This window comes from Pleurodeles waltl, chromosome 11 (assembly GCF_031143425.1).
Source record: "Pleurodeles waltl isolate 20211129_DDA chromosome 11, aPleWal1.hap1.20221129, whole genome shotgun sequence".
Taxonomy (NCBI): domain Eukaryota; kingdom Metazoa; phylum Chordata; class Amphibia; order Caudata; family Salamandridae; genus Pleurodeles; species Pleurodeles waltl.
Window position 1 is genome coordinate 32852800 of NC_090450.1, and position 17309 is coordinate 32870108.

A 17309-nucleotide genomic window follows, 5' to 3' on the forward strand; every position below is an offset into this window, starting at 1 on the left:
TTGGACAGGGTGCAAACCACTGCTAACTAGAGATCCCATTTCTAACAGCGAGTGAACATAAAGCGTGTGATGTCACTTCCGCTAAACCTGGCCTTTTGGTGACTGCCGTTAATGGGAGATGGGTGAGAAATCTCAGTGTCCCACCCACAAATCTCACTGACTAGGCTACACCATGGTACCAATGAGTTCTTGTTACCCACTGGTACAAAGGGGTTTGGCTCTTGCAAGAGAAGTCACATTTTGCAGGAATTAACATGAATTGTGATTACTGTGAAACACAGATTGCATGAAGTCTCCATTTCACACACATTTCAAGGCTGCTCTCTCACCCACTAAAGTCAACACTGGGAGAGGAGCCTGGCAAAGCAGAAACTTTCTGGAAATGATTAAATAAAAACAAAATTGTTTTCTCTTGGGAAAAGACCGACTGAAAAAATGACCCAGGGTCTGGAAACACAGCAAGCCCAATTAGAGCGGAAAGGCACGACCCTCCTTATGCAGCAATACCAAGGTATGTGTGCATTGTGTAAACTACTTCCTCCTTATCTGCAGAGCTCGGAGTAAACACTAACATCATGGATTCAAGTCCTGAAACTCCCCCCCAACAGCATAGAAGGTACATTATAGGGCTGAATTTTTGCCTCCCTATATAAAGCCGACCCCATGCGGATTAGCTGCATAAAGATTTTTCAAGCCACCCCTGTAGGAAGCTGGCTCTGGATATACTATACCAAATGTGAGGTACAGTGAGGTATAATGCACACATAATCCAGTGTATCCCCAGAGGCATCCAGTGTTTCCCCAGAAGCTTTACAGAGGCTAAAGTAGATAATTCTAATGCTCTCTTTTGTGGTAGTGTGGTTGAGTAGTTAGGCTTGTCAGAGGGTTGTGCAAAACATTTGTTGTGCACACCCAGTCAAGAAATGAGGCACACACCCAATGGCTAACTCCAGCCCAATGTTTTATGCATCAAAAAATATTCTTTGTTACTTTATTTCTAGAACCAAAAGGATCTTTGTTGAAGGTAAGTACAGTTTGAAGAAAGTATCACTTTCAAGTATCAAGTGCAATATGTTTGTAATTCACAGTTAAGACAGTTTTCAGGTAAGAAATACTTCTTAATATCAAAAGTAGATATTTAGGCCCTGATTTAAGAAGACCTAGCGCCTCCTTGCGCCACATTAGAGTCATTATTTTATGCTAATGTGGCTAAACAAGGCCAAATTTGCAGCGTCATATTTACAAAGTGGCGCAATGCATTCATTGTGCCACTTTGTAATCCCTTGTGCCACATTATGCCTGCGCCAGGCATAATGTATGCAAAGGGGGCGTTCCCTTGTTTGGGGGACCACAAATATGCAGCAGTGGAATTTAAGATATCCCACTGCGTCATTTTTGCCAGCTGTTTTTAATGCCTGCATAGAGCAGGCGTTAAAATGGGACATGCCATTGTTTACAATGGGCCCCTATGTTCTGTGCAAGATTAGCGCCAACATTTTGGTGCTAATCCTGCACAGTACTCAATTGTGTCAAAAATGTTGACACTATTGCCCCTACCTTACGCCATGGTGTGCCGTATATTAAATACGGCGTGCACATTGTGGCCGTAGGAGGGCGCTAAGGGGTGGAAGAAAAGTGGCACTGCTTTGGATGCAGTGCCACTTTTCTTAAATCTGGCCCTTAGGGCCTGGGTTCTCTCTCTGGTCAGGTGGGCAGTGCAGAGTGGGCAGGACTCGCGGATCCGGAGGGCTCTGGAGTCCTTGTTGGAGGTTTCTTTGTGGACAGGGCAGCTGTCCTTGGGAAATCCGGTCTTTAGGAAAGGCAGGCAGTCCTATTAGGGTTTGTAGAGGTCGCTGGTCCTGCAGGATGAGTCGTCTTCTTGTAGCAGGAGTCTTGAAGCTGCAGACAGGCCAGGAGGGCTGGGCCAAGTCAGTTGTCATCTGGAGTCTTCACTGCTGGTGCGGGTCTTCAGTCCTTCTTCTTTAGGTTGCGAGGAATCTGAAGAGCAAGGTTCAGGGGTGCCCCTAAATACTAGAATTAGGGGTGTTACAGGGATCAGAGGGCAGTAGCTAACGGCTACAGTCCATGAGGGTGGCTACACCCTTCCTGTGCCCACTCCCTTTAGGGAGTGGGGCACATACCTTATCCTATTGGCTATTTACCTCCAACAAAAGATGGAGGATTCTGCCAGGAGGGGTTCACTTCAGCTCTGGGCACCCTAGGGGTGGTCCCAGCTTGGGTGGACCCTCCTCCTGGTGTTTGCTAATTTTCCAGCTGGATCTGCTGCCAAAAGTGGGGCTTGGTCTAGGGGAGCGGGCATCTTCCACTAGCTCGATGGTCCTGAGGCACCAGAGCAAAAGGCAGGAGGCTTTGAGGCTCACTGCTAAGTGGTGCTGTTCCTGCAGGGAGGAGGTGTGAAGCACCTCTACCCACAGCAGGCTTTGTCCCTGACCCCGGAGAACACAAAGGTTCTCACCCCTTGGGGTAAGAAACTTGTCTGGTGGTGACAGGCTGGCATAGACCAGTCAGCCACACACTAGTGAGTTGGGTGACTTTCAGGGGGCATCTAGAAGATGCCCTATGTGTGCCTTTTACAATAAATCCAGCACTGGCATCAGTGTGGGTTTACTGAGCTGAGAAGTTTGATACCATAATTCCCAGCATTCAGTGAAGCCATCATGGAGCTGTTGAGTTCGTAATGACCAACTCCTAGCCCAGCCCATGTACTCAATATGGTTACACTGCACTTACAGGGACTATCAATGGACGTAGACACTGTAGGGGCATATTGCTCATGGAGCTATGCCTTCACCTGTTGTGTAGTACACCCCGCCTTAGAGCTGTAAGACCTTCTAGAGGGGTGACATACCTATGCCACAGGCAGTGGTTTGTGGGCATGGCACCCAGGGAGGGATGCCATGTCGACTTTACCTTTTTCTCCCCACCAACACACAAAATACAATGGCAGTGTGCATGTGTTTGGTGAGGAGTCTCTTAGGGTGGCATAATATATGCTGCATCCCTTAGAGACTCTCTCAGGCCACAGAGCCCTTGATTTCCCTGGTACCTTTTACAAGGGACTTATCTGTGTGCCAACTGTGGAAACAATTGTACAGCTTTAGGGAAAGAAAACGGGTGCTGGGGCCTGGTTAGCAGGATTCCAGCACACACACAGTCAAGTTGGCATCAAATATCAGGCAAAAAGTAGGGGGGTACTACAACTAAGGGCTAGTTTCCTACAATCCCCTCCACACACATACACAAAACACTCTTCTCAAAGTTTACATTTTTCTTCCTACTTTTTCTTCTGGGTTTTGGAACCGGCAAAATGAGAAGCCTCCTGGAAGTGTGTAACTTTCATTTATTGGATTTACTACTATCTACACCTATGGTTGTGATTAGTCACAAGTTACTAGCCATCAAGTTTGCTGCTTTGGACGTAATATTTTATGCCTTTATTACCAGGCTTAGATTCTACTTGTTATCTTCATTAGGAGTGAAGTGGTATCAACAGTGATTCACATATTTCAGGGAATGTAGAGATGGCTATGGGAAGGGCTAAGGATAGGTTATGGGGCTAGAGTTTTCTCAATTTATAGTTTATAGTTCATGTTCATCTTTTCTTATTTTTTTCTTTTCCTCCTATTCTTCTCCAATTGTTATGACTATTCTTGCCAGCTCAACAACTACAATAAACCACTAGACAGAATATTTCGTTTCTCATACATATTAGACACATTCTTCCTAGACAACCGAATGTTTAGTGTTGGGGACAGTAGACCCTTATCCTCACAGTTCTGCATGGACAACTATTTGAGCACCACTTATATCAATAATAATCCGAGACATACATGCTTAATGTCCAAATCCCCTATCTTAACATCAGGTCTAAGAATTTCATCCAGCAGTAGATTGCCTGTCAGGACCATCAAAGGTCTGAATTATCATGTGAAAGTAAAGAAAACACTAAACTAGTGCCATGAGCTCACAGACACATAGGGGGTCATTCTGACCCTGACGGGCGGCAGAGGCCGCCCGCCAGAGTTCCCCCCTCCGAAATACCGCTCCGCGGTCGAAAGACTGCAGAGGGTATTCTAAGTTTTTCCCTGGGCTGGCGGGCGGTCGCCAAAAGACCGCCCGCCAGCCCAGGGAAAAACTCCCTTCCCACGAGGATGCCGACTCGTAATCGAGCCGGCGGAGTGGGAAGGTGCGACGGGTGCTGTTGCACCCGTTGCGTATTTCACTGTCTGCCAAGCAGACAGTGAAATACTCGTAGGGGCCCTCTTACGGGGGCCCCTGCAGTGCCCATGCCAGTGGCATGGGCACTGCAGGGGCCCCCAGGGGCCCCGCGACCCCCCCTACCGCCATCCGGTTCCCGGCGGGCGGACCGCCGGGAACTGGATGCCGGTAGGGGGGGTCGGAATCCCCTCGGCGGCGCAGCTAGCTGCGCCGCCTTGGAGGATTCAAAAGGGCGGCGGTACACTGGCGGGAGACCGCCAGTGTTGCCGGTCTGACCGCGGCTTTACCGCCGCGGTCAGAATGCCCTGCGGGGCACCGCCGGCCTGTCGGCGGTGCTCCCGCCGACCCTGGCCCCGGCGGTCTAAGACCGCCGGGGTCAGAATGACCCCCATAATTCTATTCCAAGAAACCAGACTGGTGCTGGGAGGTGATGCGAATGAAGGACGGCTGGACTGAAGAATCTACATGCGCATTGGTCAGCAGAAATGGAAAAAATATTATTGTGCTTATTTCCAAAATATGTGACTTCTCAATATTAATCTCAACCTGAAATCTAAACGGTAGGTAGTTAATTACAACACCGAAGAAAGACAGGAAAGAACTGCAGACCTTCCCCTGTGAGCAATAATTGTCCTGGGGTGGCTTCCAACTGTCCTTCAAATTGGAGTTTATACATATCATCTTCATGCAGAACCAGACCGAATAAATAGTAGGCCTAATGTAACACCTATGCACGACTCACAACTAGATATATATTTGGTGGTTATTCAGCCCAACTGGAAGGGACTGTACGTTTTACCCAATCCTCACAACACTTTTCAAGAACTGATTACTTAATGACAGATAACCCACATGTCTCCATAACATCAAACCCCAAAAAAGAACAGATTATAGTTCCAGACCATGCATACATCTCTATGGATTACAACCAAGACTATACAATGCCTATTAATACTGAGTGGAGGTTGGTTGATTCTTTATTTGAAAAGTCTGAAGCAAAGGACCACTCCCATCAATAACTTTATCATAGAAAACACCAAACCATACACATCACCACAAATTACATGGAATGTTCTGAAAGTCATTGTGGGTGGAATTATGATTAGTATGCTCTCTATAAATAAAAATAACAATCATAGACTAAATACACTTCAAAAAAGATAACCAAGTTAGATCACATGATGGCCTACAGAAACAGGCCTAGAGGCTGCATACAAACTGAAGTTCATGAAATATGAATATGATAAAATCCTCAGCACACCAGCTTACACCTAGGTCATCAACAATAAATCAAAGAGACTCTGTGAATTCATTAAGACTGGGAAGATGCTATGTAATCTTATGAAACTCAATAAAGAGAAACTAAGAATTAATGACATTAAAGACATGGAAGGGATAATACAAACAAGTAGGAAATCCTCAATAGCTTCCATAGATTGTCCTCATTTATTTATACATTCAATAAACAATTTGGGGCCTAATAACAAATGTAAAGTTACACATGAGTGAATCTACACTTGTACGTTTTCTCACATTTTTGAGTAACTTTTCTTCTTTTGGCTATTCACTATTTACAATTTTAAAGTGACTCATAAATGTAGATTAACATGTCTCCACCTCCTGAAAAGAGGAGGAGCCAAATTTCTTAATGCAGAGTTACTTCAGCCAAAACGGAGCCCTAATAATTCCAGCATCACACCACAACAACCTTCCCATAGAAATGAATGGAGGCAAAGCTCTCAAATGAAACTCTATAGGAAATAATGTTAAATTAATAGTTTATTAAAAATGTTATATAAAAATACATTTATTTTTAAAAAATAATTATTATTTTTATTTAAAAAAACATATATTATATTTCATTAAAATATAATTAAATTACCTTTAATTAAGTGAACACATCACTTTTAATAATTAGCAATATATAATGAGAAAATAAAATTTGTTTTACTTTAAATGGAATTGTTATTTAATATAAACTTCAGAAAAATATTTTTATTTTATTTTATTTGATTAAATATTTAATTAAAAATTAAGTTCCCTACAACATAACGGCAATTCTACATACAATGGAGTCAACACTCAAGAACGCAGAGGATGTTAGCAACACATTTCCAACATTTAAGTTGATTCGATTCTTGACCCCTCCTTTGACTAGTGAAACACAATCTTTCCCTACAACCTGGGTTGGTGGGCTGTGCAATCATCTGTTTCTACAAGGCCCTCCCCTCTACATTGTTTTTATAGCCCTTATGTAAACATATCCACAAATGCTTTGCCATAGACTTCAAATCTTTTCAATTTCTTTCAGGCCCCCTCTTGCCTCTGCGGTCGATCCATGGATAGTTTTGTATTCCAGATAGACTTCAAATGCGGGTTTACTTAAATCAATGCTGAACTATAAAGAAACACTGAGGATCTAGCACTTATCTTATTCCATTGTAAATATGTTCAGCCCTTTGGAATGGTGATAAGAAACTTCAAAAAGCAAGTCTAGATATGCAAGTAAACTTAAACAGCATAATGGTAACACTAGGAATGTTTATTGAAGACTTTGTACCGCCAGTGATTCAGCCAGACCTCTTAGAGATAGACATCTTCTTGGTACAAGGGATCAAATCTATTTTCTCTTATAGGAAAAATGCAAGCCATTGCTAGTTCTGGCCACAGTTGGGCTGCTTATGCTTTACCCAAAGAACATATAACATAAGATACCATAATCAGCCTTTTTTGGGACAAACTACTCGTTGTGCTGAATTAGAAACCCCCATAAATATGTACAATATGCAACTTCCACCCAACCTCTTACTACCCTCTACTGCTTATCCACACTCAAAGTGCACTGAACTGTGATGTGTACCCTTGCTCACGTCAGTCTTAGTTATGAGTCCTTCCTGCTTTCTATTTCTATTCTGTCTTGCTAACTCTACTATCCTTTGTCTCTAACGTACAATAGTCAGTCGGATACATATAATAAATAGTCTTAGGTAGGATAAAACTTCAAACGTAGCCCCACTTGAGTTTCATTAATCCTGCTATGCATTGACAAACCGTGGACTTCTCCATATGATATGATCTCTTAACTATCAACCATTATTAGATATGTGTTAATTACCACTGTTATTCTCGTCTTTACAAACAACCTCAATAAAAATTATGAATTAAAAAAAGAGTGCAAATTGCACTCAACTCCTAATGGGCATTAGGGGTAGCTAAAATAGGTGCAAATACATTTTCTGACAATTCTTTGTAATAACTCAGGGCTCTCAATAGGCCACAAATGTGAAATCCTGGTTTGGGATTGGAGCACAAGAATATATCTGCAGTCCTAAGCAAAGAGAATTAGTGTAAGAAGCAACCTGACAAACACTAAGAAATGTTCAACCAGATCAGGGTAGAGGTCTAATGCGCCATTAAGGTTTTTGATTTTCTTTACTTTAGGGAATGTATGCACGAGTGAACATAATTAATAAGTAAGCAATATTACTTTATTTTTATTGAAAGTGTTTTAACTCTTATCTCCACAGCTGGCAAAGACATATGGGGACGTCTTCACTATATGGCTGGGAGGAAAGCCAATGATTGTACTCAATGGGTACCAGACGGTAAGAAATGCCCTCATCTCCCATTCTGAGCAATTCTCTGGACGACCTACAAATCCACTCACAGTGGCATTTGTTGGAACTAATGGTAAGAAGATACTGATCTCTACTTCTTTATAAGTTAGGAAGGAAAAACTTACCCCATCTTCAACTTTGATGTCGTCATGGTCCTTCAAAAGGACCTTAATTTCAAAGAGTTGTAGAAAGAGACCCTTTGAAGGGAGCACACACGAAGGCTGCAAGTTGTTTTATGTACTAGCCACCAGTGTAAATGAAGACTAAAATGCACGCCTGGCAGTGCATGTGGTGAGTGTACCGAGAGGGAAGGATGAAAAATTTCAGCCTGGCACAAGAGGCAAGGTGAGATGAACAGACAGGCCGCCCAGGTCCCACAAGCAAACAAGGGTGGTTGGCGAGGAAGGAGGAAGCCTCAAAAGAAGGGTGGTATCCTACCATGGGACTGGATTGATGATACCTTAATCTCCCACTAATGGCAAGCTGTGCGCGGATGGCACAGGATGTATATGGGATGAAAGTGTTGGACACCGAAGTGCACTGGAACCCTGTATGGCTAGATTGCCAAACATGACTCCATATTTAGAGGAAAGGAAGGAAGCCTATCTCATTGTTGTATGTCCTTCCTTTCCATCACTTTACTAATGAAACCTGTAAAACAGATGGCCTCTCTTGGCACAATTTCACAGTGCTACCCTAAAAGACTGGCACCTCCTGCCAGCAGGAGCTCTTGTGATAGACTGAAAAAGGGGGAGACTACTATAAAATTCTGAAAACCTTTTCAAGGTGGCCACTTTTGAGATGAAGAACTGGCCAGCCAGGAAAGGAGCTGTGTTCATTATTGAAGCTAATCTCACTTCAGGGCTACATGTGTCATTTGGAGACCACCCCCAAGCCCTGAAAGAATTCAAATTTCCGACACCACTAAGACAGCCAGCACATGTCAGCAAGGCTCTTCCAGAGAATCCTCAGTCATGCAGTGGAGCTGCTGTCCACACCCTGGGGTTCTCAAGAGGTTGGTATGGTCGAAACTCACCAGAACAGCTGGATAACTCCAATTAGAACTCAAGCAGCATCAAGTTGGCTGCACTCCCAGCATTCAGGATTTCAGGCAAATCCTATTGAGGAAATAACTTGTGGAGTTAGAATAGTGAATCTAAACCCTTTAAAGTATGCTTAAATTGATGATCTTGTGCCAATCAATATTTTGGAGTCTATTTTTGCAGATCAATAATTTTGTATTTCATATTTTTGCATACAACCTTTTCGTAGTTTTTGTCCAACAGATTTTTAGAGAGAGTTATACTTCATAAGATCTAAAAGCAGGGGCCCCTCTGAAGAGGCAGAGATTAAGCTCATGAATGGATAGTATATGTTTTACACAGCAGAACTACCATTTTTTCAGTCTCAACTAGAGGGGATGTTTGGCTTAAAATACAAACATAGAGAGGCTTTGGGTCAGCGATTTTCATCCACTGGTCTGTGCAACAGTCTTTCACATGTTGTTCCTGCCCACCGCATCATACACCATGGGGCAATAGGGATGTCCGCTTCAGCCATTTGCTGTTTTCTGTAGTATGAGAGATTGATTTTACCTTATCGCAAGTGCACACCCGCCTGAAAAGAAGTGCACTTGAGCGCTAGACCTAGTGGGTCAATAGTTGACCCATCAATGTTTTCTTTCCTTTCCATTCACTATCAATTCTGTTTACTTCTTTAGTCACACTTTTTCAGTAACACTTGGGTGTTTAGACTACATATCCAGGTTACAGTAAATTGACCCTAATAGTATCTTTTCCTTCCACCAATAAGATATTTCCTCTACTATGCATTAAAACTACAACAGTGATTCTATACTTATTCTAAGTACACCTCCTTGAAAGGGAGCTCCTGAAGCATCCTCTGATGATTATATGAATTTTTTAATTTCGTTTTTTTATTGTAAGTCTATAGCCACTACATTTAGACAGCAGAATGTTTTCTTTTTTTGCTCTTTTCAATGTTGTGGTATATGTTTGGAACAAAATATAAGGGTGCCTTACAAAATGCGCACAATAAGATTTGATATGAGTTTGAATTTGACAATGCCTAACAAGAGTCTTAGGGGCATATTTACAAGAACCTGGCGCATCAGTGCTGATGCGCCAGTTTTCTTGCACTGCCCTTTCCATTCCTCCAGGATAGAACATGCAAGACCATTTCTTCTTGTACCCAGATTTTAGCTACTGTGTTTATTAAAAAGCTTAGAGAATGGAAGTTCCCTTCTCTGGCCAGTTAATATGAACCACAGAAAACATGACAATTAAGCACATATTGTATTTGCTCAAAATGAAAGGCTGTTGTCAGAAACTAAGAATACCAGTTTTCGAGTCCTAATGCTTTCATCATGGACCCCAAGGTATTCAGTGCATGAACAATGACCATGTCAACATACAGCAAGGCCTGGGTAGTGGTTTATGGTTTAGTAAAATGGTGATATACTGGAATCTTTTACTGTGTGTTCTTAGATACAACATGGGTTCTGAATGGAATGTAGTGAGGGTGAATGGAAGTTGATGGGCGGCATAAAGAGAGGGCAGCTGTATTTTCTGTCCCTGTGGCTATCAGCTGTTCAGGTGAATAAAAGACCTGAGTTTACAAACTTCTGTGGAGCATAATCATTAAATTTCAGCTGCAAGTTGGAAGCTACAACCCCATGTACACACTCAAGGGGACTGTTAACTTCATCTCCATTCATGCAACATGGCGAGAAGGACTGTTATCCGGGAGCTCTTTTAGATTCAGACATATCATTGCCTGTGTATAGCTGACTTCCAAAGGCATCTACTGCAGGTGAGCGTACTCACCGGACACTGCATGGGAACCAAAAGATGCTTCTCATGTGGGACCGGATGCTCACTAGCATTGCCTGGAAAACAAAGGCAAACAGTGCTCCAAGGTTGCCAAGACTTATTCAGCAGCCTAAACTGTTTTGCATTTACTGGTGATATATACTTAGAAAATGGATACACCTCCTAATAGAAACTTGAATCCACCCAGAGACATTTTGTCCACACCTGGACTGCTGTTCATGTCCTGGACTGAATGATATGATTATTTTATACATTGGCAATTAAAGATGAGGGTATGGTGTTATCTGCTGAAAGAAACATCTACAGCTACACTGTTTAAAATCTGAAGTTCTGCAAATTGGTAATCGAAGGTAGAAGAAAGAAAGAGATGTCAGAGATACTGAAGTTTTCGACAATATTATCAATGATGTACTCATCTGCTTGTACTATTGTAAATCGTTATAGTTTTTTCCAATGCAAGCAAAAAAAAGGACATTATAAGCTGTTTGTTGGCTCTAAAGAAGGTGGCTGTCAACTGCACGTTTGGTGCATCAGTGACAATTTTATCAGAGATCAAATTGTCATACACGCAAAAAACCTGAGCTCAGGAGTAGCTTGGGGATTAGTGGAGATTCTCCTTTGCAGGACATCATAGCCTTTGTTTAAAAAGCAGAAGTGTTGGAAAGAAGTGCTAAGGCTCCTTTAGACAAAGTCACAGATGTTTTGAAGATACAATGGAAGAGGTCCCTGAAGTAAAAGGCAACAAAGAAAAGGAAAGAAGCAAGAGACAAGTGCAGCAAACAATGAAATTCAATATGGCCTGATATAAATTTTAAAGCACACAGCAAAATTTCCTGATCGCAGTGTTAAATGTATTGAATGCGGTGATACGGGTATTTTGCAAGGGTGTGCAGAAATACGTCCAAGCAACAAAGAGGAAAATATATAGCAATAAATGAACATCATTCAGTGTCAAACGACTATAATATCAAGATAAATTCCATGCCCTAGATTACAGTGGGGGGTGTTCAATTACAAATAGAGGAGGACTCTGGGTTGCCATATACTATTATCACAAAAAGATTTAGGAAGATGAATTTGTGAAAACAAATTGATGATCTCCTTGAACCAACTGATACCAGGCTTGGATGCTATAGTGAGGCAGTGTAGATATGTTGGTTAAAGCACTTTACTTTTAAATGTAAAGGTAGAAACGTGTTGTGTAAGGCTTATATTACCATGGATGGTCCTTCAGTGTTGGGTTGGAAAGATCAAAGAGCGTTGCATATAAAAATCAACCCCAGTAGCCTTGAACAAGTGCTGGTTGCTTGTGATAGTGTGAATACCAAGAATTTAGCTTTCAGAAAATTTCCGAAGGATTTTGAAGAAAATATTGGAAAATAAAAGCAGTTCACACCTAAGATTATTCTTAAGTCTTCTGCTAAATCAAGGAATCAGACGATGAGGAATATTCTTCTCATAGTTAGGGATAAAGTCAAGAATTAACTGAAAAATGTACTGGATACTAATGTTATAGAACCTATTTGTTTAGCTAAATGGATTTCTCCATTGGTCAAGGCACACCGGGTAAATGGAAAAGTCACGTTGTGTGATGACTTAAGGTGTCTTAATAGCAATATTGTGGTAAATCAATTCCACTTGCCATAAATTGGTGAAATGTTTACTCTTAACAGACTTGCCAAATGTTTTTGAGACTCAATCTTCAGCATTGCTTTGATTTCAGAAAGTCAGTTTTTGACTGCTTTCATCACATTCTTTGGGTGATATAGGTTTTGTGACATGCTTTTTTCAGTGGCCTCAACTGCAGCTGTTTTCAAAGGTTGATGGTGATGTGCCTGGGGTGATGCACTTCCAAGATGATATGATGGTGATTGGGAGGGATAAAAAAGTCTATTTAAAATGCTGGAGACTTTGTAATATAGAGGTCTAGTAGCAGAAATCAGCAAGTGTAAAGTTGTTTAACAAAGTTACCTACCTTGGTCATGAAATAGGCAAAGGTGGTATTAAAACAAGGAGAAATTGATAGAGGGAATCCAAAAGACATCAGTACTGCACTCCAAGGAAAATCTCAGATGATACCTTGGAAGGGCTGAGTGTTAATGCAAGTTTGCTGAAGTGATTCCTGAACAAACATTTCACATTAGGTCCATACTGAATAAAAAGTTGAAATTTAAATGGTTGAATAATTTTCAGATCTGCTTTGAAGACGTTAGGGAAGCTATTAGTAAAGCTGCAAGAATGTGATCCCACCACTGAAAATTCTGGAACAATTGATGCCAGGAGCAAAGTGTTAGGCACTGTGCTTACTCAAATGTGTAAGGATGGAAGCGAAGCTGTGATTGCATTTCCATTCATTACTCGCTACGAAAGTTTTTGGGAGAGGCGTGATGGCTTCTGCCTGGGGTGTGAAATATTTCTGCAAATACATTTGGGATAAAGGATTCACTATAAGAAGTTATCACAAGCCATGGATGAAATTACTCATCATGGATGGTTTAACTAAAGCTTCTTTTAAAACTGCCAGATTATCAATGCAGCTTCAGGATCTCTAATATGATGGAAAGTACACTCCAGGACCCAAGAATGTGACTTCTGTTATTCTTAGTAGGATGTCCAGTCCCATGTTCAAGCTGGATGATCGTACTTAGAGTGATTAGGGTATTGCTTATGTTTCTGTTATTCAGCCAAGTGAGTGGCTGGCTGCTAATGTCTCAGATGATTGACATAAAAAGGATGACTGGACTAAAAAGTGTGAATTGCATTTCAATCTCTGAGCTTTCTGGAAAGTTGAGAACAAATTGTGTGTGGATAGATGATTTTCAGTGAGATATAAGAGGTTAATCCCATTGGGTAAGTTAAGAGAAAAGATCATTGTTTTATGTCATGAAGGTAACATGGATATTCCAAGGACTAAGGGGAGAATCAAGGAGCTTTATTGGTGGCTGGGTATTGATTTGAAAACAGAGTTGTGAGAAACGGCATGGGGTGTGAGGATGCAAATAAGACACACAAAACTTTCAGACCTCTCTTGTGTCACATAGAATGTTATACTTTCATGTGAGAAGATGTGGCAATGGATCTGATGGAACTAATTATTTGGGAGTATGGGACTTGCAGGTACATAGTGGCACTTCTTAATTTGTATGTAATGTGGATTTGAAAAGAGATTGTTGAGAAGGTAGACACTAAGGGCTTCATTATGAGTCTGGCGGACCCACCGTCGGCCGTCAGACCCGTTGGGAGGAGACCACCGCAAAGGTGGAGGTCAATCCCACTGCCGGCCCTATTACTATGTTTCCACCGGGCTGACTGCCGTAATCCTCCGTATTAAAAGGTTTCTGCCGGTCAGCCCGGTGGAAACAGTGCGGCGACATTGGCCTCGGCTCCGTCTCACACTCTCAGAATACACACTGTCTGGACATGGTCATGTGCAGTGTAGGGGGCCCCCTTGTGGCCCCCAGCACTGCCTTTCTGCTAGCCTTTTCATGGCGGGGACCCCATCATCAGCATTAAACTCAGCACCGCTGTGGTTGACCATGACTCCGACCGCCACCACCCCGTCAGGATCTATTATTCTGGTAGTTGCGCTAGTTCCCTGGTGGTCTGACCACCTGGGTTGTAATATGGCGGTCGGACCGCCAGGAGTGCGGTGGTCCGACCACCACCACAAGTTTGGCGGTCACAAGACAGCCAATCTCGTAATAGAGCCCTAGGTTTCACACTATGTTTTTGGATGGTTGTGCTTGTAAGCAAGGGCTACCAACAGCCATCCTGACTGATAATAGAGTTCAATCTATACCTCATGAAATGATAGTTTTTTGGAGGCTGTCAGGAATTAAACACAAATGTACCTTGCTTTAGCATTGAAGTGGGAATGGTGCGGTGGAGAGAATGAATCAAATGATTAAGGGCATTATTCCGCTTGCTAGTAATGCGAGGAAGAAATGGGAATCGGAGGTAAAGAAGATGTTGTTGGCTTACAGGATCACCAGACAAGAATCCACTGGCATAAGTCCTTTTGTGATTATGAGGGAACACATCCAATTTTTTAACAGCAATACTGGTTGGATGAAGAAAAGTAGACTTGTGTAGTGAAATTTTGTGTATATTAGGAAAACTATTGAAGCGATACCTAGTTAGATCCAAAACGTATGATGACGCCAAACATAATGTGACTGATGTACTACTGAAGATTGGGCAGTGGGAATGAATGAAAATTAGCAGGAAAATACCAAAAGTAAGCTATAGCTTCAGTGAGTCCAGGACAATTGTTAAAGTGATGGAAAATGCTGATAAAGTGGGTGATGGTTGCGTTTGGCATTTGAGCAAGATTGCTGTTGCTGAAAGTGTGCCTGAGATAATGAATACAAGGACAAACTTGGAGAAAGGATATAGTTTTGGTGGTTGATGGATTATGGTGTAGCGGTTGAAAAAACTTGTGAAGCGATGGCGCACAGCGAGGTCCTCCAAAGGGATTCATGGAAGGAACATCAGATCTTTTGCGTTGTTTGCAATGTAATTTGAGTTTTTCCAACAGTCAAAAATCTGGTGTACCTCAGGATGTTTCCGGTGGAGATCAAACAACAGATATCGCTGTTGAATTGGATCCTGTGAAATTTAACACTTCTGGTAGGGGGATTAAGCCTCCTAAAAACTCAAAATAATTTATATGCTATAACAAATGATTATGGATATGTTTTTCCTCTTCCTTTTTAATCTTTCCTCTTTGTTTCCATATTATTTGCATTTGTTTTTATTTTGTCTTGAAAATCCTTAAAGTATATGCTTGCTGTCGTTTTTATTCCTGCGTTTTTTCTTATGCTGCGGTTAAAAAAAATAAAAAGGTGGAATTGTGTTGTAAATTAAAATTATAGTTTAGTAATATTGTGACATGCCATGTAATCTATCAGTGTATATTCTTAGCTACTGGGTTTTGACTGGAATGTTGAGAGGGCAGTTGATGGGTGGCCTAAAGAGGGGATGGCTTATCTTTATGTCCCCGTGGCCTCCAGCCATTTGAGTGAATAAAGGACATGCGTTTACACACCTGTGTGTAACAATCACCATTACAACCTGTGTTTTAGGCAACATTATAAAAACCTATACAAGTCACACATGTCAAACTGATTCTGTGTGTGTCTATGTAGGATGCAAACTGCCCACTTCCATTAAGAATCGCATACATATATCAAACCAGATGCCCCAGTACATAGACACAGACGTGCACACATGTCAAGCAACAGAGAAACACTCTGCACACCCGAACCTTAGAACACCCAGAAAGAGATCACCTGTACTTTAAAAACTATACATGTGTACATGCCACACAAACTCCTGTATTGTTACCAGACACAAGAGGACTGATGTTTCATTTGTGTACATGTGTTATTAATTGGTGGTCACGTGGCCTTGGCTGTTCACAGATCCTTTACCCACTGCAGCAAAATTGTTACATCTTCACTCTAAATCTTAACATGTCTTCTGTCGAAGCAGGAGAACCTTATGGTGACATTAAACATGAATAGTAAAAATAATCTGTAACTGTAAATGCCCCAGCAATATGTGTTGCTCTTTGCTGCAGGGATTTTATTTTCCAATGGCCACACCTGGAAGCAGCAGAGGCGCTTTGGTATGACCACCATGAGAAATTTGGGACTTGGCAAAAAGAGCCTTGAAGTCCAAATCAGGGGGGTGTCCGAGCAACTTTTGGAATTCTTCAGTTCAGAGAAAGGTATGTAATGGGTGTTATGGGTCCATGGAGGAATTAATTAATAGATATGCATATGTTTAGCTTCAGTAGAAACTTGATAAATGAATTAATTAAACTATTAGTTGTACCCTCATTAAAGTAAACGGATTTTAGGTGCAATGTCACACTCTTGTATGCCATACTTCTCTTCTCATACATATTGATGCAAATTATTTGAGATATTTCCAATGATTTTACTCTGTGGATTAGTCTAAACAAAACATTGATGTTACTTTACTATGAATGCAATTGTGTGCACTTTTTAAAGTGTTTTTTTGTAAAAATGTGTCATCTTAAATCAATAGTAAAACAATTTTGCGAAGGAAATTAATAAATTCTAGTGATTCAACCTCATGATTTCAGCTAGTGATTCAAACTTCATAAATTGTGTTAGAAGACTGGACAGTCTGTAAAATTGAATCCTATATCAGTGATTTGCTGGATTACTGCATAACATAGAATGGAATGCAAGAGAAAGATACACACATGCTAGTATTAAGACGCCCCTAGTGCCCACTTTGCGTCATTTTTTTTAACACAAATGTGGCGTTAAGGTGACAATTCCCCCACGGCATACTTACAAAGTGGCGCAATGCATTTATTGCGCCACTTTGTAACCACTTGCACTAGGCATAATGTATGCAAGGGGGCGTTCCGGCGCTAGGGGGCCCGAAAAGAATGCTGCAGTGAAATATAACAGATTTCACTACGCCATTTTTCCGTCATTTTTAACACCTGCTCAGAGCACACATTAAAATGACGCACCCATCTAAATCAATGGACCTGCTTGCACTTTGCTACACTAGCGTCAACATTTTTGATGCTAGTGTAACACAGTGCCACAAAAGTGTC

At 41.6% G+C, this 17309-nt stretch overlaps 1 protein-coding gene across 3 annotated transcripts in view; it reads left to right on the forward strand.

The window, feature by feature from the left end:
* The window catches only part of LOC138265309 (cytochrome P450 2J2-like), an 83379-nt gene that overhangs the window by 23509 nt on the left and 42561 nt on the right, over window positions 1-17309 (forward strand). For all 3 annotated transcript variants that reach the window (XM_069212916.1, XM_069212917.1, XM_069212918.1), the window contains 2 exons: window positions 7767-7929; window positions 16290-16439. In XM_069212916.1, coding sequence (XP_069069017.1) covers window positions 7767-7929; window positions 16290-16439 — 313 coding nt within the window. The remainder of the gene's footprint in view (window positions 1-7766; window positions 7930-16289; window positions 16440-17309) is intronic.